We start from the raw sequence: 23,169 nt of genomic DNA, 5'->3' as shown, positions 1-23,169 counted from the left end.
TCCTGCCCCCCCTCCCCAAACGACGGTGGCCGCACTGGGAGGAAAAGCGCCGAACGCACGTTCAGTCGGGAAGAGGCGGGCCGCGAGACTGGGTGGGGCAGGCGGGCACCGCGCGTGCGCAGAGGTGTGGCCGGGAAGGTGCGCTGAGGCTGGAGTTGGAGGCGCGGCGCCTGGGAGGTGAGGTGAGGTCTGGCCCGGCCGAGCCAGGCCAGGCAAGGTGGGCGTTCGCTGCGGTGGCTGCTCTTGCTGCCGTGGTGGCCTTCGAGGACACCGGTACCAGCCTGGGGCTCGGGTTGACGGGGGCCTCCACCGTCCGGCCCTTTCTAGTCATCTTAGGCCAGGGTCTCCCGCCACAGGCCCGGACTACTGCCCCAGGCTTTTACTTTGCGACCTTCAAGATCTTGTAGGATAGTTAGTATTATGCCCCTTTTTTTTCTTTCTTTCTTTCTTTTTTTTTTTAAATGAGGAAACTGAATCCCAGAGAACCGTAGCAAATTGCCCAGGGTGACACAATCGATAATTACCAGAGACTCAAGAGTCTTTTCCTTTATGGCAATCTACATCCCAAACTTCGTGGCTTTTTTTTTTTAAATACAGTATAGATGGCTCTTGCTGAGGGAAGGGTTTGTGTGGAAATAAGTCAGGAGGTGTTATGAGTCGATTTGGGAATTTCTGTATCACTGTGGATTCTGGGGAAAATTACTTGACTTTCCTGGATCTCAGGTTGATTTTTTTTTTTTTTTTTTAATTTTTAAAATGTAACTGGATCTGAAGACTGGTACTTTATCTGTTTGTTCATGAGCCCCGTGTTCAGAACTGTGATGGAACTCCCTCCTCTTGCAAGGTTGCTTCCCTCCACCTCTTGAGCTCCTTCCCAGTCCCACACAACCTATTGGACCTCTACACCATCAAAGTTACCGATTATTCCTTAGACTGGGCTTAAAAGATTTAAACAATCTCTGACAACTCATTCAATTCCTATTAGGTGGCAGACGCTTCGCCTCCACGAAGTTCTCAACAGATGGAGAAAGTCAGTAGATAGCAAAAGAAGGGGAGTGATTGGAGTGGTCAGAGCAAATGGCAATCTTTAAAACAGATATGAAAGAAATAAGAAAAAAATGTTTGAAACTAATTTGTTTTCATAGTGAAATTGATGAGGGCATTGCAACAGTTTTTTTTTAATGGAAAAATAATCTGAAGAAAACTTTCTTAGGAAAAACACCATTGCCAAATTAATACAGCAGTATCAGTGAGCTGCAGATGAGATATGCCAAAAGTTAAACCAGCTCAAAAAATCTTATGAGAACTCAGAGGGAAAATATAATAGAAACTATTGAGAGGTAAAGGTACGAGATATGGAGAATGGATCCAGAAAACTAATAATCAAATATGAGTCCAGAAGGTGATAACAGAACTGACTGAGGAGGAGCAATAATCAAATATATAATAGAAGAAAATTTACTCAGTTGATGGAAAATTTGGATTTAAGACTTAAATTCAACCCTCAGATTTAAAAGGTTCATGAAATACCAGGTAGAAATAAGTGAAAAGACAACCATATTTAGACCTGTATCACAATGAAAGCTGAGTTTAAAGAATTAAAATATGTGCTGATATAGTCAAGATACATTGTTAATTTTTTAAGCCAATTGCAGAACAAGATATAGAGTATGGTTCTGTCTGAGTGCAGCAAAACCATTTATTGCATATGTAAATTTCTATATAAATACATCAAAAAAGATGTGGAAGAATACATACCAAACTTTTTAAAATGGTTATCTTGGGAATTCCCTGGCAGTCCAGTGGTTAGGACTGCAAGCTCTCACTGCCAAGGGCCCGGGTTCGATCCCTGGTTGGGGAACTAAGATCCCACAAGCTGCACAGCGTGCACAAATAAATAAATAAATAAGTAAAAAGAATGAAAATTAATAAGCTACGTATTCAATAAGGGTAGAAAAAGAAAATAAAAATAGAAGGAAGAAATAAAGATAAAATCAGAAATAATAAAGGAAAAAGAACAGCACTTGATAAATTGAAGCACTCATTCTTCAGAAATAGACATTAAAATAGACACATTTCTGGCAAAAAATTTTGAAAATTCAAGATATCCTACCAAATGCTTCATAGGTAATGCAAACTTAGCTCATCAAATCTCTGATTTTCCCCTAAAATATTTGTTTCTTTGCCAGCCTTATATCTCAGTAAATTATACCACCATCGAAGTCAAAACCCAAGAGTTATCCTTGACACCTCCGTCTCCCTCAGTCCCCACATTCAATCCAATATCAGGATATGTCTCTTCTATATCTGTAGTGGTGACATATGGAGTTCATCACCTCAACATTTTCACCTTCCTTTTCTCTTGAAAACTGTCCCTTACTCTCACTCAGAAGTACTTTCTCTTTTCCTTTTTCTTTTTCCTTTTTTCCTTTCTTTCCTCTTACTCCCTTCATTTGCTCCTATTTTTCCCTCAGGTGCAGAGATTTGAAGCAGTCCTGCTGTTCAGTTCACATTATCATCAACAAGGCCTTTCTCATTTTATCTTTTTTTCCTTCATTCCAATTCCCAGTCATGTTCCTTTCTTCTTCCTTCAGTAGCCAACTCTAATGTGTTTGATATATGTCCTTGGATATACATGTATCTTTGAATAATATATAGTATTGTTTTATATATGTATGTGTTTTAAATGTACATATTTGATATTGTGTTATAGAAATCATTGTTTCATGTTTCTGTAAATACTTCTATTGCATAGTATTGTCTTAAATGACCTCACACCCTTGGCCACTGGTCCTGGGCCTAGATGGGCCAATCAGAGTCCCTACCCAGAATTTTTGTTAACTGAAACTAAGAAAAAAAGAAAATCCCTCTCCAGTTTGGAAGCCGTAAAATGTAAAACACAGGAGCTGTCAGCAGCCATGTGTCCTGCCATGCGGAACCAGCTGGTCTGCAGTGAAAAGAATGAAGCCGACATGCAGAAAGCAGCAGAGGTGAGAAACAATAAGAAAGTCCTGGAAAATCTCAAAGTCCCTAGTTCCAGTTGTTCCTGATGTGCCATGTTCCTGCCCTTCCCATGGTTCAACTCTTCCTTGGATTCCATGAGCCAGTAAATTCTCATCACCTCCCTCTTGTGCCTAAGCCAGTTAAAATTGGGGTTCTATCACTCGTAACCAAGAGGCCTAACTAATTATAATCTCCAAAATGTATGTGCGTGTGTGTGTTTTAATTGTGGTAAAATACACGTAACATGAAATATACCATCATGATCATTTTTAAGTGTACAGTTCAGTAGTGTTAAGTACATTCACATTGTTGTACAACCAATCTCCAGAACTCTTTTCATCTTGCAAAACAAACTGTACCCATTGAACAACAGCTTCCCACTGCCCCCTCCTCCCCACAGCCTCTTACAATCACCGTTCTACTTTCTATGGATTTGACTAGGTACCTCACATAAGTGTAACCATATGGTATTCGTCTTTTTGTGACTGGCTTATTTCAATTGGCGTAACATCCCCAGGATTCATCCATGTTATAGCACATGTCAGAATTTCCTTTTTTGAGGCTAAATAATATTTCATTGTATGTATATATCCCATTTTGTTTATCCATTTATCTGTCGCTGGATACGTGGGTTGCTTCCACCTTTTGGCTATTGCAAATAATGCTGCTATGAACATAGGTGTACACATATGTCTTTGAGACCTTCATTGAATTCTTTTGGGTATATAACCAGAAGTGGAATTGCTGGATCATATGGTAATACTGTTTAATTTTTTGAGGAACTACCACACTGTTTTCCACAGCAACTGCACCATTTTACATTTCTACCAACAGTGCACAAGGACTCCAGTTTTTCTACATCCTGCCAACACCTGTTATTTTCCTAGTTTGGGGGTTTTTAAAATAGTAGCCATCCTAATAGGCATAAGGTGGTATCTCACTGTGGTTTTGATTTGCATTTCTCTAATGATTAGAGATGTTGAGCATCTTTTCATGTGCTTGTTGGCCCTTTGTATATCTTTTTTGGAGAAATGTCTATTCAAGTCCTTCGCCCATTTTTTGATGGGTTTGTTTTTCCAAAATGTATCTTGAATGATTATTTTTTTCTACCTCCACTTTCACCATCCAAGCCCCCCTGTTGTTTTTCGTGTGGACAACTGTAATACTTCATAACTGGATACCTTGATTCCACTCTTCTCTCTTTCCTTTTCATTCATTGCAATGTAGCAAGTGATTTTCTGTAAATATGGATTCTAACATGTCACCTGCTCAGAATTCTCCAATGGCATTTTTAAAAAAACTTTTATTGGAGTATAGTTGATTTACAATGTTGTGTTAGTTTCCACTGTACAGCAAAGTGAACTCTTTTTTAGATTCTTTCCCATATAGGTCGTTACAGAGTATTGAGTAGCGTTCTCTGCTATACAGTAGGTCCTTATTAGTTATCTGTTTTATATATAGTGGTGTGTATATGTCAGTCCCAATCTCCCAATTTATCCCTCCCCGCCCCCTCCCCTGGTAACAAGTCCAATGGCATTTTATTGCTCTTAAAAAAAAAATCCATGGACTTCCCTGGTGGTCCATTGGTTAAGAGTCCACGCTTCCACTGCCGGGGGCGTGGGTTCAATCCCTGGTCTGGGAAGTTCTGCATGCTGTGAGGTGCGGCCAAAAAAAAATTCCATGAGTCATGGTCCCTTATGATCTAGACTCTGCCAACTTCACTCTCCTTATCTCTTATCACATTTCCCATTGATCACATTTTCAGATACATTGACCTTTTAATTCCTGGAAAATGCCAATCTCTTTCCCTCCTTAAAGCCTTCACATAATATTCCCTCTACCTGAAACACTTTCCCCACTACTCTGCCCATTCATCTTTTAGGTCATAATTTAATTTTACTTCTCAAGAAAAAAAAACTAATTATTCACAAAATAATAAAAATTCAGTTCTACATAGAGGGTCTTCATTGACCTCCTTCACTGATCTAAATAAGGCCTCCCACTATAGTATCCTATCATAATACACTTCCCTAAGTTAACATATCAATGTTTGTAAATACATATTTAATTGGATTATTTGTTAGACACCTCTCCAATACATTGTAATCTTTGAGAGGAGGAACAAGTCTACTTCTCTAGTACTATATCCCCAGATCAAACAGTATCTGACACAGAAGGTGCTCAAATTTGTTGAATGAATGAATACCACAGATATGAAAAATACTTAGAAATATTAATATGTACAGCTTTATACTAATAAATTTTAAATTAAGTGATTTTACAAAAAAAATTACTGAAATTAATTCAGGAGGAGATGGCAAATCCATATAAACCAGTAACTATGAAGTCATTGAAAAAGTTACGAGAGGTACATTTTTAAGGTAAAGACAAATTATCTTTATTTGCAGATAGCATGATTGTTTCGAGAATAAACTGTAAAACTATTAGATCTAACAAGATAATCTGGTAAAGTATCCTATTACATGATAAATATACAAAAATTATTAGCTTTCATATACATCATCAGTAAGCAGTTTAAAAATCTAATTTTAAAAATGCCTTATCTTGGGGCTTCCCTGGTGGCTCAGTGGTTGAGAGTCCACCTGCCAATGCAGGGGACACGGGTTCGTGCCCCGGTCTGGGAAGATCCCACATGCCGCGGAGCGGCTAGGCCCGTGAGCCATGGCCGCTGAGCCTGCGCGTCCGAAGCTCAGGCACCGCAACGAAGGGTAGCCCCTGCTCACCGTCAACTGGAGAAAGCCTGAGTGCAGCAACGAAGATCCAACGCAGCCATAAATAAATTTATATATATAACAAAAAGAATGGATAAACAACAAGGTCCTAAAGCACAGAGAACTATGCTAAACATCCTGTGATAAACCATAATGGAAAAGAATATGAAAAACAAGGTATGTATACGTATAACTGAATCGCTTTGCTGTACAGCAGAAATTAACACATTGTAAATCAACCTTACTTCAATAAAAAAAAGTTCAGTCACTAGTAATTAAAGAAATGTAAACTACTAGACATAAATTGACAGATAAAAATGATACAGTAAGGGTGAAGGAAAATAGTCATTCCTTAGAAAGTGCTGTTGGAGTATAAATTGATATGATCTATAACTCTTCTGGAGATCAGTTTGGCAGTGGTATCAAAAACCTTAGAAGTATGTATGCCTTTTAATGTAAAATACCACTGGTGGAATCTACTCAAAGCATGTATAGAGATAAACAGAGATCTTGCAACAAGGCTGTTCATTACATCATTATTTATCATAGCCAAAAAAAAAAAAAAAGGAAATCTAAATGTTCAACAGAGTTATCTAAAACTATGGTATTTTTGTAAAAAGAAGTACTAGTAAGTCATTTCACTAGAAATCACATAGTGATTTCCCTGGCAGTCCAATGGTTAAGACTTCGCCTTCCAATGCTGGGGATGCGGGTTCAATCCCTGGTCGGGGAGCTAAGATACCACATGCCTCGTGGCCAAAAAAAACAAAACATAAAAAACAGAAGCAATATTATAACAAATTCAATAAAGACTTTAAAAAATGTTCCACATCAAATAAAATAAAAAGTCACATAAATATACCTACTGATAAGCAAAGATTCATAGATATATTGTCTGAAAAAAGCAAGTTAACAAACCTGTCAAAAAAGTTTTGTCTGCATATGTATGTGGGTCTGGAAAGAGAGACAACAGAGCTTCGGTAGCAATTGTCTTTGGAGAGGAAAGCAGATTAAATTGTTTTTCTATTGAACATACATTACCTTTGTTAATAAGGAAAAATAAAGAGAAACATCATGTTTAAACACTACAGTAAAAATAGTAAAAAGTGGAAGCATAATACAGTTACTGAAAATTATAATTATGAAAACTTTGAGGAATGAGCCAAATGGAAAAGGAGTAAAAATGTTATTTATGCTTTGATTTTAACTGTCATATATGTATATTGAAAAAACAGAAGGAAACATAGGGACATAATTTATTAAGATGGTAGGATTGTAGGCAATTTTTCCCCTTGGTAAATTGTGAAATATTTTTTTTAAATAAAAATTTGTAGCAGATTTTGAACCCAGTTTATTCAAGCTTCACAATCATGAAAATGTAGAGACCAGTGGCAGTGCCAAGAGATGGATGGTAGGGGCGAGGGCTGAGCTTTAAGCCTTCAATAATCATCACCAGTTATCTCCTGTGAGGTTTCAACAAAGCAAACTTACACACCAAGAAACTCAGCTTCAAGAGAAGTTCCCTTATGCAGAGATTCTGGACCCCAGTAATGGAGACAGTCCCCACATTAACACCACAGACCCTGAATCTATTTTCCTATGTTATGCATTTTCTTTTTTTATTTTCTTAAGATTTTTGTTTGGTTGTTTTTTGGGGTTTTTGTTTGTTTGTTTTAGTTTAAGGTTCACAGCAAAATTGATGGGAACAGAAATTTGCCATATACTCCCGGCCCCCACACATGTATAGCCTCCCCCATTATCAGCATCCCCCACCAGAGTGGTATATTTGTTACAGCTGAACCTACATTGACATGCCATTAGCACCAAAGTCCATAGTTTACATTATGGTTCACTCTTGGTGGTGTACATTCCATGGGTCTGTGTTATGCATTTGCAAAATCTACTTTAAATACATCGTCTAGGCTTGCTTTGACCCCTCTTATTCCTGGGTTTCAGAACCATGTGTGATCAGTACTGCATCTCCTTTGCTGATGTTGAGAAAGCACATATCAACATTCGAGATTTTATCCACCTCACACCAGTGCTAACAAGCTCCATTTTGAATCAAGTAGCAGGGCGCAATCTTTTCTTCAAATGTGAACTCTTCCAGAAAACTGGATCTTTTAAGGTAACAATCTCTTTTGATAGTGTATCATGTTTCTTTTCAAGCCACTTTGATTCTCTTGACCACCCAGTGAGGTAGGTACAATTAATATCTTTTTACAGCTAAAGAAATTGTAGAAATTTTCCTTTGCTCAAGTCCTGGTTACTTAGCATCATGGCGTTGACAAGAGCCACTTTTACACAATCTCAAAATTCCGTATAATTAAGGTGATCACATATAATTTACTATCCAGACTAGGACATGTTTGAGAATGAAAAGGGGGAACTTCTAACGATTAAGCCGAGATCACAGTCATCAACCTGGACATGTGTGATCACCCTGTATATAGCCAAGTTTAAGCATTCACTTTGTCAACTTACTATTTGTTTATACCTTATTATGAATATAAACAATCTAACCCTAGCTCAACCCTCATATAACAGGACCTTTTTCTACAAAATACGTCAGTGCCTCTCCTATGCATACAGATAGATTTCTGTGCTGATTTGTTACCTGAATTCTCTGACCGTTAGTTGAACTTTAAGATCCATTCAGGTAAAAATCTGAAAAGCTGCATTTTGCACTGTGCCTAACAGGTATTGTTAGTACCCATTAAGTGGTAGCTTTAGGATTTCAGGAATTTACCTTTTTCCATACCCATTAACTGAGAACTTTTATTTTAAACAAACAAAAACTTCTCCATTCTCTTTTGCCCTTTGCTTCTGCCATGGTTTATTTTTCATTCATCACGCATCAAGCACTTATTTTCACCAACTATACTAGGTATATGTACACTAGGCCTTGCCCCATATCCATACTTGCAGGGGAAGACAAAATAGGTTGTTGACAAATGTCTTAAAAGAGTTACAAACAAGGGCCATGGAAACGAATGAAGTACCTAATTTTGCCTGGGAGAACAAGGAGGTTGAACCAGGTGTTGTTTGATCCAAGTTTTATAGGATGAGTACTTTTAGCCAGATCAGGGAATGGGGGAAAAGAACTACAGGTAGAGGCATCAGCATGCCAAGAGGTACAGAGTTGTGAGCTAACCTGGTAGGATGGAAACTAGAGGCAATTTAGGATGGCTACAACGGTAGAGGTAGATATGTTTAGAAAGGCTGCAGCTTGTAAGGGATTTGTACTTCTCTTACAAAAATGGGCAATCAATGAAAAAGGTAACGTTTGTTTTTTAAAAGCTCACTTTCCTAATCTAGTGGAACTATTAGACGAGAATAATCCTTGAGGCAGGATCAGCTGAGATTTGGTGATACCAAGTTGAGAAATGAGGCCTCACCAAGGTAGTGGCCAAGATGAACATGAGGTATTTAGGAGATAGACTCAATAAGATTTAGTCATGGAGTGGATGTGCAGTATTGGAAGAGAATAATGTAAAAAAGCTCCTTGGTGTTTTGAAAAGAATTTTTAATCAAATATATTAATTCACCATTCCTCTTTTCCAGATTCGTGGTGCCCTTAATGCAATCAGAGGCTTGATTTCTGCCACTTCAGAAGAGAAGCCCAAAGCTGTTGTTACTCACAGCAGTGGAAACCATGGCCAGGCTCTCTCCTATGCTGCCAAATTGCAAGGTACTTGATTAATTTCCCAGGGTACTGGGTAGGCTCATCAGAGGACTGGAAAAGCAGCCTTAACTTTCAGTGAGGTTGGTGATAGCTGAGGGAATAAATTTCCAAGTCCCTGATTACAAGCAAACTGAACATAAATTTCTATCCTAAATTCTGATTTGTACTAACCAAACATGCTTCTCCCTCCCAGGGATTCCTGCTTATATTGTAGTGCCCGAAACAGCTCCCAACTGTAAAAAATTGGCGATACAAGGCTATGGAGCCTCTATAGTATACAGTGAACAAAGCGACGAGGTAAGGAGAGAGCAATGTTCAGTACCACCTTAACAGCTTTCATAGTAAAATGAAACTTCTCTTCCTACCTTACTGGCTGCAGCTTCTGTCTCCTTTGTCGTTTCTCTAAGTGTTGCCACGCACGACCTTTTCTCTACCTACACTCACTCAGATGATCTCATTAGTCTCATAGTTTAAAATATCACCTACACTCTTAACTCCAGCCCTGAACTTTACTCTTAACCAGACTTGTACATTCCCACTTGGGTGCCTTAATAGGCCTCTCAACCTTACTGTCTAAAACCAAACTCCTCATCTTAATAATACTGTTCCACCTCCAGTCTTCCCCATCTCAGTAAATGGCAACTTTTATCCTTCATTATCCTCAAAACATGGAGTTATCTTTGATAACTCTGATACCCCACATCCAAATCTTAGTCCTTTCAAAATATTTCCGTACTCCAACTTTTTTTTTTTAATTAATTTATTTTTGGCTGAGTCGGGTCTTTGTTGCTGCGTGCGCGCTGGCTTTCTCTAGTTGCAGTGAGTGGGGGCTACTCTTTGTTGCGGTGCGCGGGCTTCTCATTGCGGTGGCTTCTCTTGTTGCGGAGCGCGGGCTCTAGGCGCGTGGGCTTCAGTAGTTGTGGCTCACAGGCTTCAGAGAGCAGGCTCAGTAGTTGTGGTGCACTGGCTTAGTTGCTCTGCAGCATGTGGGATCTTCCCGGACCAGGGCTCGAACCCGTGTCCCCTGCATTGGCAGGTGGATTCTTAACCACTGCGCCACCAGAAAAGCCCAATCCAACTACTTCTAACAGCCTCTACCTTCACCACCCTGATTCAAACCAATGTCAGTCCTCACCTAGATTCAGTAGCCTCCTAATTGGTCCTCTGCTTCCACCCTTGCCCCACGAGTCTTGTCTCCAAAAGAGCAACCAGAGCTATCCATTTGGTAAGTCAGAATGTGTCTGTCAGCCTAAAATCCTCCAGTGGTTCCCCATCTCATACACAGTGGAAACCAAAGTTGTTGCAATCATCTATGGCCCAGATAAACTGGCCCATTTCTATTTTTCTGACTTCATCTCCCACTATTACTCTCCTCCAAACACTCCACACAAACCACACTTAGTTTCTCAGAAAGCCAAGCACTCCTCTCTGTAGTCTTTGTACTTGCTGTTACTCTTTCCTTGGAATGTTCTGGAGGTACACAGGACTTGTTCAAATCTATTAAAATGTCACTTTACCAGTGGCCCTTCCCGAGCACCCTATATAAAATAAATTCATTTTTCTCTAAAGCATTTAGACATACCATATATTTACTTATATCCCACCCCTCCTCACCATATTAGAACATAACTCCACTGAGTGCAGGGACTGTTTTGTTCGGTCATATCCCCAGTGCCAAAACAAATTCTGAAAAAAGGAGATGGCAAATAAAGTGTTAAATGACTGAATCTAACTTGTTGGGAACTCTATTAAATACAAATAAAGTAAGCTAAATTAATGTACTCTTTCAGTCCAGAGAAAATGTTACAAAAAGAATTGTGGAAGAAACAGAAGGCATCATGGTACATCCCAACCAGGAGCCTGCAGTGATAGCTGGGCAAGGGACAATTGCCATGGAAGTCCTAAACCAGGTAAAAGCTTAGTTAGTTCTTGTTTAGCCACTTACTGGTAATGCTGTTTGGCCGTAGAACCAATTATTTTATATGTACATATAAAACTGGTTATTAATAGACCTATTTATACTTTATATTCTTTTCATTAAAGGTTCCCTTGGTAGATGCACTGGTGGTACCTGTAGGAGGAGGAGGAATGGTTGCTGGAATAGCAATTACAGTTAAGGTAAGAAAACAGCTTCTGAAGGACTCCCTACTTCAGGCATAGAAGAGTTTATTTTACATCATAGTACATTGTGAATACTTGCTCAACATTCCCCCAAATTGCCATTCCTTCTCATCATCCCTTGGCACTTGAGATAGAAGGCCCTTCTCTTCACCACTACCCTTTTTTCTTTTTTTTGGCCGCGCGGCATGCGGAATCCTAGTTCCCAGTGACTGAACCTGTGCCCCCTGAAGTGGAAACGCGGAGTCTTAACCACTGGACCGCCAGGGAAGTCCCTCACTACCCTTTTCTTAATGAAAACTTTACAGCACAAAAGCCATTACAATGAGTGGCACCCTCACAGTCCTCTGAGTTCCATCTCACCAACCTACTATCCAAGTCAGTGGCTACTCTTTTCCCAAGTTACCAGCAGAACCAGCTGTGATCTAGGCCACCGAGGCCAGAGTGGAAAACAATTTCAAGTGCTTAAAGGCCCTATTTCCATTACATCGATTAAAAGAAAGCCTCTTGGGCAGAAATATGTTAACTGTACCAATCATTTTACTGCAAGCATGCAGGCAAAATGCTGTGGCTAGTTGTAAGCTATCTAATATTCCTCTTCCTAGGCTCTGAGACCTAGTGTCAAGGTATATGCTGCTGAACCCTTGAATGCAAATGACTGCTACCAGTCCAAACTGAAAGGGGAACTGACCCCCAATCCCTATCCTCCAGAAACCATAGCAGATGGTGTCAGATCCAGCATTGGCTTAAACACCTGGCCTATTATAAGGGACCTCGTGGATGACGTCTTCACTGTCACAGAGGATGAAATTAAGGTGAGGCCCCAAGAGGAAAGGAGATAACAAAAGAATGGAGCAACTTCTTAGGCAGAAAACCCTCCTGTTGTAAGTAGCAACTCACCCACTAGGGACTCAACTAGGTGATTTCATGACATGTAGGTGGGTGCCCTAGATGTATTAAGACCATAGAAGCAGAGTTGGAATGAAAAAAGCCCTGCCCTTCATTGGCAAGCACAAACATATAGCAATAGGAAAATTCAGACGAGGCATATTATATCCCCATCTGGCCTTTAATTATAAAGGCCAACCAACTAGGCTCTTTCCCCTTTTCCCATTTCACTAATTCTTACTCCTTTCTATACCAACAGTATGCAACCCAGCTGGTGTGGGAGAGGATGAAATTGCTTATTGAACCTACAGCTGGTGTTGGAGTGGCCGCTGTGCTGTCTCAGCATTTTCAAACAGTTTCCGCAGAAGTAAAGAACATTTGTATTGTGCTCAGTGGTGGAAATGTAGACTTAACTTCCCTAACTTGGGTGAAGCAGGCTGAATAAGCCAGCTCTTTAGAAATCTGTTTCTGTTTAATATGTGCAAAAGGAAGAAAAGGGATTCAGTGTCTAAACACTTGGAAATTTTGTCTCCTGGTCATTGTCAACTTCCTATCTTCCCCTCTTAAAGAGCTTTCAAAATCCTAATGGAGAATGTATATTTCAGTAAGTTTTAATAGTTTTTTGGACTAAGTTGCAGTAGGAAAATATCCATACTTAACTGAGATACCTTGTCAAGGCCAAGAAAAGTCTTCTGCTAAAAGGAGCAGCAGACCTTAAGTAGGCTTAAGTAGAAAACATAAACTGCCCAATCACAACCTACAGGCTCCCAACCCTAGAGTGCTAACTAGTAGCAATGAGACAGAATCCCACTGAATCCATTATTCCATGTCCATTTCAGGCACTGTTGAAGAAATCTCACTTTTCACCCAAGGTACTGGTTCTGGTACATATGGATCATAAGTCCATTTGGGGAAAACTCTTTTATAGAGGTTCATCAGTACTGTGTCCTGAGATTTTAGCTTCCCATCAAAACTGCACTTCATGTGGCCGTGAGTACCTACAAAGAAAACAGCACGAGTTGGTCAAATTCAAGAGGAAATTTTAAAGCAGTGGTCTAACCCAACAGTCATTTAGTAGCACTGGGGAAATCTAGACAAGATCCCAAATCCCACATTCTCTCACCTAAAGGCTCCTTGATGTGTCCCCTACGGCCCCACTTTGTTCTCAGTTCCACCGGTTTAAACCACAGCACATCCTCTTAGAATCAAACACACAGAAGACCAAGATGAAACATTTATCCATAATATATAAATCCAACCTTCATCCCACAAAGGCAATTGGATCCCATCTGTCGCACCTACCTCTGTTGAAGAACATGTAACGCACCACTGCCATCTTAGTAAAAATTTTGAAAGGATGACCACTCAGAACAACTCTCTTGATGACCATTCTGTCTGGATCCACTGACAATAGATAGCCTGTGGCAATGAGGCTGTGCATTCCTAAGGGGCAAAAGCAGGGCAGCAGGAGTCCATAGGTCAAAGCCTTCATTTATTGTCCAGTCCATTTAAAGACCTATGCGAGATCTTTGGGAAACAAAATAGGGGTGTACTATGCTGCCCCTCCTGGGTTCATGGCAAAGATCACTAAGTGATATTCCTGCTGAGCCTATCCTCAGAACCTACCCTAAACACAGCCCTCTGAGCAGCCTCTACCAATTAGCTATGGTTTGCAAGCAAGATAAAACCCCATTTGTCATCCTTGCTTCAGACCCAATATGAGGCTGAGATTGGGATATTTTGAAAATCATCATTACCTTTTTTGTGCCATTTGGCCCCCAAATTTAAATACAGAAAGCAGTTAATCTTACTAAGAACCCACAGGCCTATTCACCTCTGCGAACTCAACTTACCATTGCTGTTCTGTTTGAAAAGCAGCACAGATGCAGGAGGAAAAGTGATAGGGGCATATACTGTCACCACCAGAGCCGAGTCAGCAGTCAGGAATCTCTGAAATTTATGTTTATCCGCTGCCATAAAGGTTAAAAAAATAAAAACCAAAAAATATTTTGAGAAACAATAGGTAATCCAGAGGCCTGTGAAAAGCGGTATCACTGCAACTCTTAAACCTAAGGCAACTAGTGTTTCTTTATCCCACTAATTCTCCAAACATTTTCTGGCCTCAATACAACTGAAAGATACAACCCAATCCTATCAGTGATTTTTCAACTGGAGGCAGAATCTTGGAGCTTAAACTATATTTTGGAGTTGGAGAAAGTTCTCCAGGTGATTCTGATACACATCACCCCCACCTCATTTGAGAACCAGTGCTTTACAGAAAAACACTTCACTAATTCAACAGCTCTTAGTCTTGAGCAAGGATTGGCAAACATTTTCTGTAAATGGGCAGATAGTAAATATTTTAGGCTTTGTGGCCATATAGTCTCTGTTCCAACTACTCAACTCTCCCTGTAGCACAAAAACAGCCACAGACATTTTTTAAAAATTAAACAAGAAAGCACAACTGGGGCTTCTCTGGTGGCGCAGTGGTTGGGAGTCCGCCTGCCGATGCAGGGGACAGGGGTTCGTGCCCCGGCCCGGAAAGATCCCACATGCCGTGGAGCGGCTGGGCCCGTGAGCCATGGCCGCTGAGCCTGCGCGTCCGGAGCCTGTGCTCCGCAACGAGAGAGACCGCGACAGTGAGAGGCCCGCGCACCGCGATGAAGAGTGGCCCCCGCTTGCCGCAACTAGAGAAAGCCCTTGCACAGAAACGAAGACCCAACACAGCCAAAAATAAATAAATAAAAAATAAAAATAAAGGAATTCCCTAAAAAAAAAAAAAAAAAAAAAAGCACAACTGTGTTCCAACAAAACTTTACTTAACAAAACAAGCAGTGGGACAGATTTGGCCAAGGGCCAAACTTTACTAATCTCTTCTTGGGGACTATCTAGATCTTGTCTTTACCTTCAACAGAAACCCTTTTTAATACAGTATTAACCCTTTTTAATACTGAATGTTATAGGGAAACAAAATATTTTAAGGGAAAGAGAAATCACTCCTTCATTTAGACAGCATGGCTGGTGAGAAAAGAATTATCCAGAGCATCCATCAATGCTGCCTTTATCCCCTTCCTCCGGTCATTGCTGAGAGCTGAGAGTGTAGGTAATGTTCAGAAGCCCCCAAGTTAATGCAAACATCTTCCCACTCCTAGTACGTAAGAGCACAATCATTTTTTGTCATAAAAGTATTCCTGGTCACCACTCTCTAAATTCTCATGCAGTCTCAACATCTCAGAAGCCACACACTCTGCTTTATCCAACTGAGGGCACCCCTAGGCTTCACCCACATGGCCACTGGCACAACGGATGCCAAGGGTTCCATGACACATCATCTCTAGGAAGCAGCCAACTCCTATCCAAAACCTCCTCTGCAGCAAATACTCATGGCAGAGAAGCCTCAGCACCACACAGAGGTTGCATCACTGGGATGCTTCAGACAGGTTCAGACACTTTGAATGGAAACATCATTGGCTCCTAAACCAGAGTACTGAAAATACCTCTAACCCAGAGACTGAGAGTTTGAAATGGTGTATTCTGCATCTCTCCCCAAATCTCAGTCCCCTACAAGACAGCAAGATGGACAAGAACCCAGAAGCTTCCCTACTGCTTACCTGCAGTGTGCTGAGAGAATAAAGGTGAGGCTCGGAAGCGCCTGAATCCACAGTGGAAGATCAGCTCCTCTTTAGCTTTCACAGGTTCAGTGCTGCCAGCGTGCCGGCTCACCACCATATTAAGTACTGACATCTGGGGACCAAATAGGAGAACAGAACTTCATATCAGGAATAGAACAGCCTAACCCGCAAGAAGGCAAACCAAACCAGCAGATTAGATTCACTCTAAGAACTGACAGTACTAATTTATGGTGGAGTGTAGATGAAGAGACACAAATTCACCTTTTACCTTCACCAACAACTGGCATTCAAATCGAAAATATGCTGGTGTTCAGAGCTCTCATGTCCCTGCTACACTAGGTGACCTTCCCATGTCTAACGTGCAAGAGCTCAACATCTGCCACAAAATCAGTGCCTACAAGTCACTCACTCACCACACACCTCTAAACCACACTCATTCAAGACCCTTCTTGCCTCAACCCTTACTCACAGTGACCAAAAGGCCAGAGCTCTCACATATACCACAACCTACATGACTGCTGGCCATCAAGAGAAAAAAGATCTATACCTTGTCAGGAACCCTGTTTATTTTCATGGATGCCAACCCTTTGTTAAAGTGTGACCTGACAAACGTACTTCTCTCAGAGAAGTCTCAGAACCACACAGAGATCACGTCACTGAGATGTATCAGACAGGTTCAGACATGTTGGGTAAAACCATCATCGACTTCTCTGTCCTCCTCTCTGACTTCTAATCACAAAGGCAGACTTTTGCGTCCCAATGAGCAAAACGTCAGTCACATAAAACTTCAGACTGCCAGACAAAACTGGTTGGAAAGTGTCATAACTCCCATTTCCCACAAGATGCTAACTCACCTTCTGTTCATGAGGTAGTAAAGAAAATGCAATCAAGGGTGCACCTCGCTTGAAGTGCTCAACCACTGAGACAGGGACTTCAGAGACATGAAGTGTGACATACCAGCCAACCTGCCAGAAGAAAGCAGAAAACAATCATGCAATTACCCTTAAGGTCTCAATAATGATGAAGCATTTCTCCAAATATGTTAAAAAGTCTCTCAGACTACCATAAAGCCAATCCTCAGCCTTCAAGACGGCCCTTCACAGATGCCTCAACTACCTTGATTAAGCTTTTTCAGCTAATATCTCTGATACCTCTTTGTTCCCAATATCACTCTTACCAATGACTCAGTAGCTCCTCTAATTCAGCTGTAGGCAGCACAAAACTAATTAAGGTACTCATGCCAACAGAAGGAGTAGAGGGGGCACCTTGGCAAACAAAAACAAATTATAGGGATGCACAAAGGAAGGCAGATACCTCAGCTCCTTCAACCTCTTTTTCTTCAATCTCTTTAAAGATGCGTCTCCTAGTATTAATAAAGTTCTGAAACTGAAAGATCCGAGCATAATCTTGAGGGAGGTTTTCCTTAGGATCCCATGGAGATGTCCGGAAGCTCTTGAGGCCTCTGTATTTCTGAAATCTAGAATACAGAGGATATTTTAAATAAATCAATAGTGAAACTTATATGGTGCTACTTAACCGTTTCACTCAACTCACTTCTAAAATGGCTAAGGCTTAAAAAGAAGAAAAAAAAAAAAGAAAAAAATAAGAAAAAATTTTTTTTAATTTTTGAAAAATAAATAGGTAAATAAAATGCCTAAGGCTTTAGCTTAAAAGAATTCACTATTTCTCAAAATAACCTAACAGCTTAAATCAGAACCACACTCCAAAACAGCCTGAAACAAGTATTTCAGCACCAAACCCCAGCTTCTTAAAAGTATTTACAGCGGCTCCCTGGTGCATATCAGGGAGTGGCTCTTTAACCTGACTAGCAAGATCCTCGATAAAAGCCTTCTCTCTCTAATATCCAGCATAAACTCTCTGGACTCACCTTTAGAGCAAACAGGATCATCTACATCTTCATTCTTTTATTCTCACTGTTCTACCCAAACTTCCCCAAATCTCCAAATGTTATATACTTTGAGTCTTAGCTCCAAAGGAAGCATTAATCACAGCATTTCATTCAGTAATGTACTGTAACATTATTAGTCTGTACTACACAGTCTAGAATATGAACATTGTTTCCCGTATGTCTGTCTTAACTTCCCGTATAGTATTAGCCCTTCAGGAGCAAGAACAATGTATTTTTCTTCTTTTACATCACACTGACATAGTTCTGAGCCACGTTAAGTTTTAAATAAAAACATACTGATTGATCTTAGACTTGCTGACTAACCGAATTCTAGCAGCCACGTCACGGGGGGTATCTACTTCATCTGGAAACATCTCTTCCAGTCTTTCTTGTTTATATTTCTCCAGCATTTTTCCCTCAGCCTCTTCATCCACTTTCTCATCATACAGATCATCATGCACGGACTCTCCTAGAGTCACAGTTTCACATTCCTCCTCTTCTTCCTTTTCACTACCCTCATCCTGTAGAACGAAGGATTACAATTTCAGAGGAAACTCATATCTCTACCTTAAAGACCATCGAGCTAAAATAATTCTACTAGATACCTAGTCCAAACCAATATCAATTCTAATAGAGACTACGTTATAAAACAAAGTCTCATTCCCGGCAACAAAGTCATTCCTAAGAAACTGACCACACATACCCCTTAAGGTCAGGAATGCACCTTGCCTTGCATTTGGGGCTGTACACAGAAGTTGCCCAAGGGCCCATTTCCTTACCTGAGATTCCTCTTCCATAAAATCCTCACGTTCTATATCATCATACTCATCTCCTTCCCCACCACTTTCGCCATCCTCATCCAAAATCCATTCAGCTTGATAACTGGATGTTCCTTTGGGAACCTTCTTTACTACCTTGGAAGTTTCCTTCAATAAGTCTGTAAAAGCCCAAATGAGTTAAGTAAATTATATACCTCCTTCCCTCCCCTATTACTTTGGGCATTCTCACATAGGCGAGATATTACATATTGCTACCAATACCAGGAACTCTGGCAGGCACTATAAACAGAACAGACTACTTCCCAATTTAATTCAGCTGCCTCAGAACTAGCAATACTTAACACAGCTAAATAAGTCCTATAATAAATCAGAAGTTGTTTATCTGTTCATTAGGAAACAATAACGTAAGTAATTTTGAGAAACGAAGTAAAGCTGTGTCCAGTGTTTGCTTAGTGAAAACACATAGCCTTTGGAGGTAAGAGAAGACTTCCAAATACTTCCTCATCCTACTCTACCTTATAAGGTCCTCACTGAGCAGCTAGACAAAACCCACAACTCTAGGCCAGAATTTTAAGTTTGCCAATACCAACCATTTGCTTCACTCAGCTCCTCCTCCGTGGGCCAGGTCTGTTCCCCCTCCATTGGATCTGGGATAACCTCTGTTTGCAAAGATTCTTGTCTCTCAGGGTCTGCCTTCATTAGGACCTTCAGGTCTTCCTCCATATCAACTACAGCATCTGTAGCACAAATCTGAAAACCCAAACAGTTGATGGTCAATTAAATATTAGCCAAAAATCGACTAAATCTAACATAATAACCAGAAAGATCTAGAAATAACAGTCCTCAAATAGAAGAATAGAAAGTGAAAACTTGCCAGAATTTTTCAAATGGTTCTATTTCCTACCATTCTAAGTCTTTACCTCTGCTTGGCTCTTGAGACCTTGCATAATCTGGTCTCATGCCTACCTTTTTATTACATACCTTACTCCCATCAAGCTGTTATCTTCAGAGTTCAAAGAAACCCTCTGATCCATCACTTTGCCTAGGTTCATGTTGTCTTTATTTGCTAGGATATTCTTCCATCTCTTTTCAACTCATAAATCATGTTCATCCTTCTCAACACCTGGCTCAAGTCTGATCTCTTCTGTGAAGCTTGCCAGTCTTCTTTCTCAACTTCCACTGCAGGTGTGCACCTCAGCCACGCTTTCTCAGTCTTTATTTCACAGGTCTTTGCCATTTTTTTCTGACCTAATTAAGTTGTCTAAGGAAAGAGACTACAACCTGTGTGCCTTCTATAACTCCAGAGCCAACTGCTATGCAATTGCTACAAAGTACTGGATAAGTATATGATATAGCAACTTATTTGTAGTTGACTACTGCCTTTTTTCGAACTAGCCGTTACCTCCAGGGACTAGGATAGTTGTCCAAGTGTGCAGACAGACTACCCTCTCTGTAGTTCCCATCCTCTGCCAGCTTACACGTGAATCTACAATACATAGTTTTTAAGAACACCAATCTTACCTCCATTGCCATGCCTGGGTCCTTTGGGGATCTGATCACTCTAGGATTTAAAGGGAAAGGGTCCACAGGGGCATCTATCTGTTTCATCTGGAAATCACCATGTCCAACGATATGCAGCAAGTTATTTACATTCAGAGCCTGCCCACGAACATAGCCTGAGATCTTCAAGGTGCCCAACAAGTTATTCTCTTCACTAGGCACAAAGTCAACAGCATGAGCAAATAGGTAGGCGTGCCGATCTCGAAAGGCAAGATGCCGTTGCTTTTGGTTAGCCAACTGCCTGAGCAGCATCCCTGCCTCCTGTTGAGTGTCTAACAGCAGGAGTTTGTCATCAGGAAAGCGCTTCTCCACTGCTTTACTTAGCTTCTTCCTGACATCTGTTTGTTTCTTCAGTGGGAGGCCCGAAACCCCCTGGACAGCTAATGCTGTGAACAAAAGAGAAAGGGTATCATGACTTGTTGCCTCACTATATGAAAATCCCCCCTGTGGCTCACAAACAAGCTAACAGTTCAGTTGTGAGTCCAGAGATCACTGGGAAACCCAACACTCTGCTACCCTAAAGAAATTTCACAATAAAACCAAACTTCACATTCTTCTTCTTTCTCTGGGCAATGGGCAGTCCAGAAATAAAAAGACATCTTGGTAGGTAACTTGTAAACAATGGATCAAGTTAAGGCCATACATGTACAACCCTCCAATAGTATCAAGCATCAGACATAGTGTCTGGCAAATTGTAAGTGCACTATACATGCTAATCACTTCCTTCCTTGGCCTCCAGTACTCCCAACTCACTTACTATAGGTGGGAAGGCCCTGAGCAAAGAGGCAGGAAAGGCAGTAATCCCCAGTGCTATCCCAGCCTTCTAGTGGATCAAGGAGGAACAGGATGGTATCAGCCACTTTAGCCATGTCTAACACAGTGTGCAGATCCCCTGGAAACAGAAGACAAAGTCAGTAGGAAGAGGTGGTTGCCATCAGCACATTATACTAAAAAAATATTACCACTAATACGCAAAACATAGTGATAGAAAATATTGTTGTATGCTCTAACCTGGTCTTGCAGATGTAAAAAACCACCGATGTTTCAAGCGGGGGCATAACAGCATAAAGCTATGGGTGCTTCCCCATTCATTCAAGTGTACTGTTCCAGTGTCCCTATCCTGAAGCAGTCGAAAGGCCTCTGACAGGGAAATCCTGTTGTGCAGGGGAACCACCAGTACCTGATGAGGAGGGCCATCCTTGCTGCCGAGCTGTCTCTTTTCTGCCAAAACCTGAGGAAAGAAAGGATCAGAGAACATCTCAATGTTTCAGTACTTTGTTTCAGTACTGCATTTCCACCAGTACAGATGCCCACCCCGACCCTCCAACCAGCATCTCTCTTGTAAAAGGTGTCACGTATGCCAAGGAGGTGGGCAGGAGCTAGGAACAAAGCAAAGAATGCTCTAGCATTAGTCTGGGCCAGCACGCCTGACACGTGCTCTAAGGTTACTCTCCATCCCTGGCCCCTTCCCAGGGTCACATTTTCTAGTTCGAGGCATTACCCGCCTAGAACGGTTGTGAAGCCACACCATTCCCCAATCCCGCGTCCTCTCACCGCCTCCTTCTTCTGCTTTCGGAGCTGGCTGGCACGATGCCTCTGGTCCACTTTGCTGAGATCTTTTCTCACCTTCTTGCTTAGGGTTTTCAGTGCTAGACGGCCTGTAGGGAGACCAGAAAAGGCTCTTGCGCAGGGCACTAGCAGGTCAGGAAAGGAGATCCCTCTCTGCTCTCCTCAGAGCCTTTGCGCGGGGTCCAAGCCGGAGTAGGTAGGAGCTCATTCTGGGCATGAAGAAAAGCAGTTAATACCGACTAAACATCCCTTATTCCTCCAACCCTACCTTCTTACCCTTGCCGTCCCGCTGCGCGGATCCCCGACCCCGATGCCGTCCGCCCTTATGAGGTTTATTCTGCTGCTTAAGCGGGCCAGAGCGATGAGCCGCCATGCTGCCGCTCACGTGTACCAATTCGGCACTACTTCCGGGCCGAACCGAGCGCTTCCGGTCCCCGCCTTGGGGGCGTGTCCTCGCCCGGGGGGCAAGGCTCCTCGTGTCCTCCCGCGAGGGTTATTTCCACACGCTTCTGAGGGCACGGCGTCAGAGTCTCCACAAAACCTGCTCGTAAACTTTTACCAGGCGGTGGTCCGCTGTTGCGGGCTTTAAAACGCCGGATGTAGACTCGAGGTTTGGGCTTTCAGTCTCGGAAAGCTGTTTTGCTCCCTTGTATTTTTATTTTTTGCGCTATCAGGTTGCATCACTTAGGGAGAGTCTCCATTTGTGCGATAGAGGGCTAAGCCCCTCCTCTCACCTAGCTTTGTGCACGCCGCTCCTCAGTTTGCAGCAGCAGGTGTTCTTTGTCACTTTAAGCAACCTTTTCTCGCCCTCAGTGCCCAGGTGGGGCTGCTTAAGTCTACAAGGCAAATCGTGCAGAAGGCGCTTGTCTCACCTCCACAGGTTCCGTACAAGTTCCTGCTGGTCCCAGTCACTCCAAGCTGCGCCCCCACCTCCCACGTGTGTGTGTGAAGGGCCAGACGGGACGTGGCGACCCCTCGGGGGAGGGACGGCTGACCGTGACTCTCGCGCCCGTAGGGATAGCCGAGCCTCTGCAGACGGGGGCTGCTAAGCTCCCACTCCTCTTCCCAAAAGCTTTGCAGCTAAGGGCGCCCAGCTGGCAGGGGTGTTTGGAGAAACTATGGCGCTCCGCGGCCTTTCTCCCAGCCAGGGGACTAACACTGGCTTTCCCGTGGCCAGACTCGAGGCGCGGGGGCCCCGGCCCTTCCCGTCGGGAAGACGAGCGGGTAGGAATCAGGGGACGTCTAGCTGGATGGGGGCCAGCTTCGGCCCGAGCGACTCACCCCTCAGCCATGG

At 41.9% G+C, this 23,169-nt stretch overlaps 2 protein-coding genes and 2 non-coding genes across 11 annotated transcripts; 1 reads left to right on the top strand and 3 right to left on the bottom strand.

Moving 5' to 3' along the window:
* Nucleotides 1-29: 29 nt before the first annotated feature.
* SRR (serine racemase) lies at nucleotides 30-13,012 on the top strand. Of its 7 annotated transcripts, none has more exons than XM_073797417.1 (9): nucleotides 95-177; nucleotides 2,904-2,990; nucleotides 7,692-7,863; nucleotides 9,300-9,426; nucleotides 9,614-9,717; nucleotides 11,211-11,330; nucleotides 11,464-11,538; nucleotides 12,144-12,353; nucleotides 12,686-13,012. In XM_073797417.1, the coding sequence occupies exons 2-9, from the start codon at nucleotides 2,962-2,964 to the stop codon at nucleotides 12,869-12,871; spliced, it is 1,023 nt and encodes a 340-aa protein (XP_073653518.1). In that variant the 5' UTR covers nucleotides 95-177; nucleotides 2,904-2,961; the 3' UTR covers nucleotides 12,872-13,012. The 7 variants fall into 7 exon arrangements, with proteins under 7 accessions (XP_073653522.1, XP_073653518.1, XP_019782469.1 ...); XM_019926910.3 differs by having other exon boundaries at nucleotides 102-177; nucleotides 2,756-2,990; XM_073797416.1 differs by having other exon boundaries at nucleotides 124-177; nucleotides 2,876-2,990.
* Nucleotides 11,570-23,161, bottom strand: TSR1 (TSR1 ribosome maturation factor). Of its 2 annotated transcripts, XM_004313979.4 has the most exons (15): nucleotides 22,152-23,154; nucleotides 21,861-21,964; nucleotides 21,318-21,537; nucleotides 21,064-21,198; nucleotides 20,268-20,692; nucleotides 19,337-19,496; nucleotides 18,747-18,904; nucleotides 18,292-18,488; nucleotides 17,373-17,535; nucleotides 16,913-17,023; nucleotides 16,038-16,170; nucleotides 14,280-14,396; nucleotides 13,729-13,869; nucleotides 13,550-13,624; nucleotides 11,570-13,424 (listed from the first exon to the last, which is right to left on the bottom strand). In XM_004313979.4, exons 1-15 carry the CDS (start codon nucleotides 22,246-22,248, stop codon nucleotides 13,246-13,248), a joined length of 2,415 nt encoding a protein of 804 aa, XP_004314027.1. In that variant the 5' UTR covers nucleotides 22,249-23,154; the 3' UTR covers nucleotides 11,570-13,245. The 2 variants fall into 2 exon arrangements, with proteins under 2 accessions (XP_004314027.1, XP_019782468.1); XM_019926909.3 differs by lacking the exons at nucleotides 11,570-13,424; nucleotides 13,550-13,624 and having other exon boundaries at nucleotides 13,828-13,953; nucleotides 22,152-23,161.
* LOC117309875 (small nucleolar RNA SNORD91 family) lies at nucleotides 15,811-15,905 on the bottom strand. The gene has a single exon (XR_004524164.1). It is a non-coding gene; the product is annotated as a small nucleolar RNA SNORD91 family (small nucleolar RNA).
* On the bottom strand, nucleotides 16,677-16,771 carry LOC117309876 (small nucleolar RNA SNORD91 family). The gene has a single exon (XR_004524165.1). It is a non-coding gene; the product is annotated as a small nucleolar RNA SNORD91 family (small nucleolar RNA).
* Nucleotides 23,162-23,169: the final 8 nt, after the last annotated feature.

This window comes from Tursiops truncatus, chromosome 20 (assembly GCF_011762595.2).
Source record: "Tursiops truncatus isolate mTurTru1 chromosome 20, mTurTru1.mat.Y, whole genome shotgun sequence".
Classification (NCBI taxonomy): domain Eukaryota; kingdom Metazoa; phylum Chordata; class Mammalia; order Artiodactyla; family Delphinidae; genus Tursiops; species Tursiops truncatus.
Note: the sequence above shows the minus strand (reverse complement) of the source record. Positions and strands in the feature narration are given on the sequence as shown.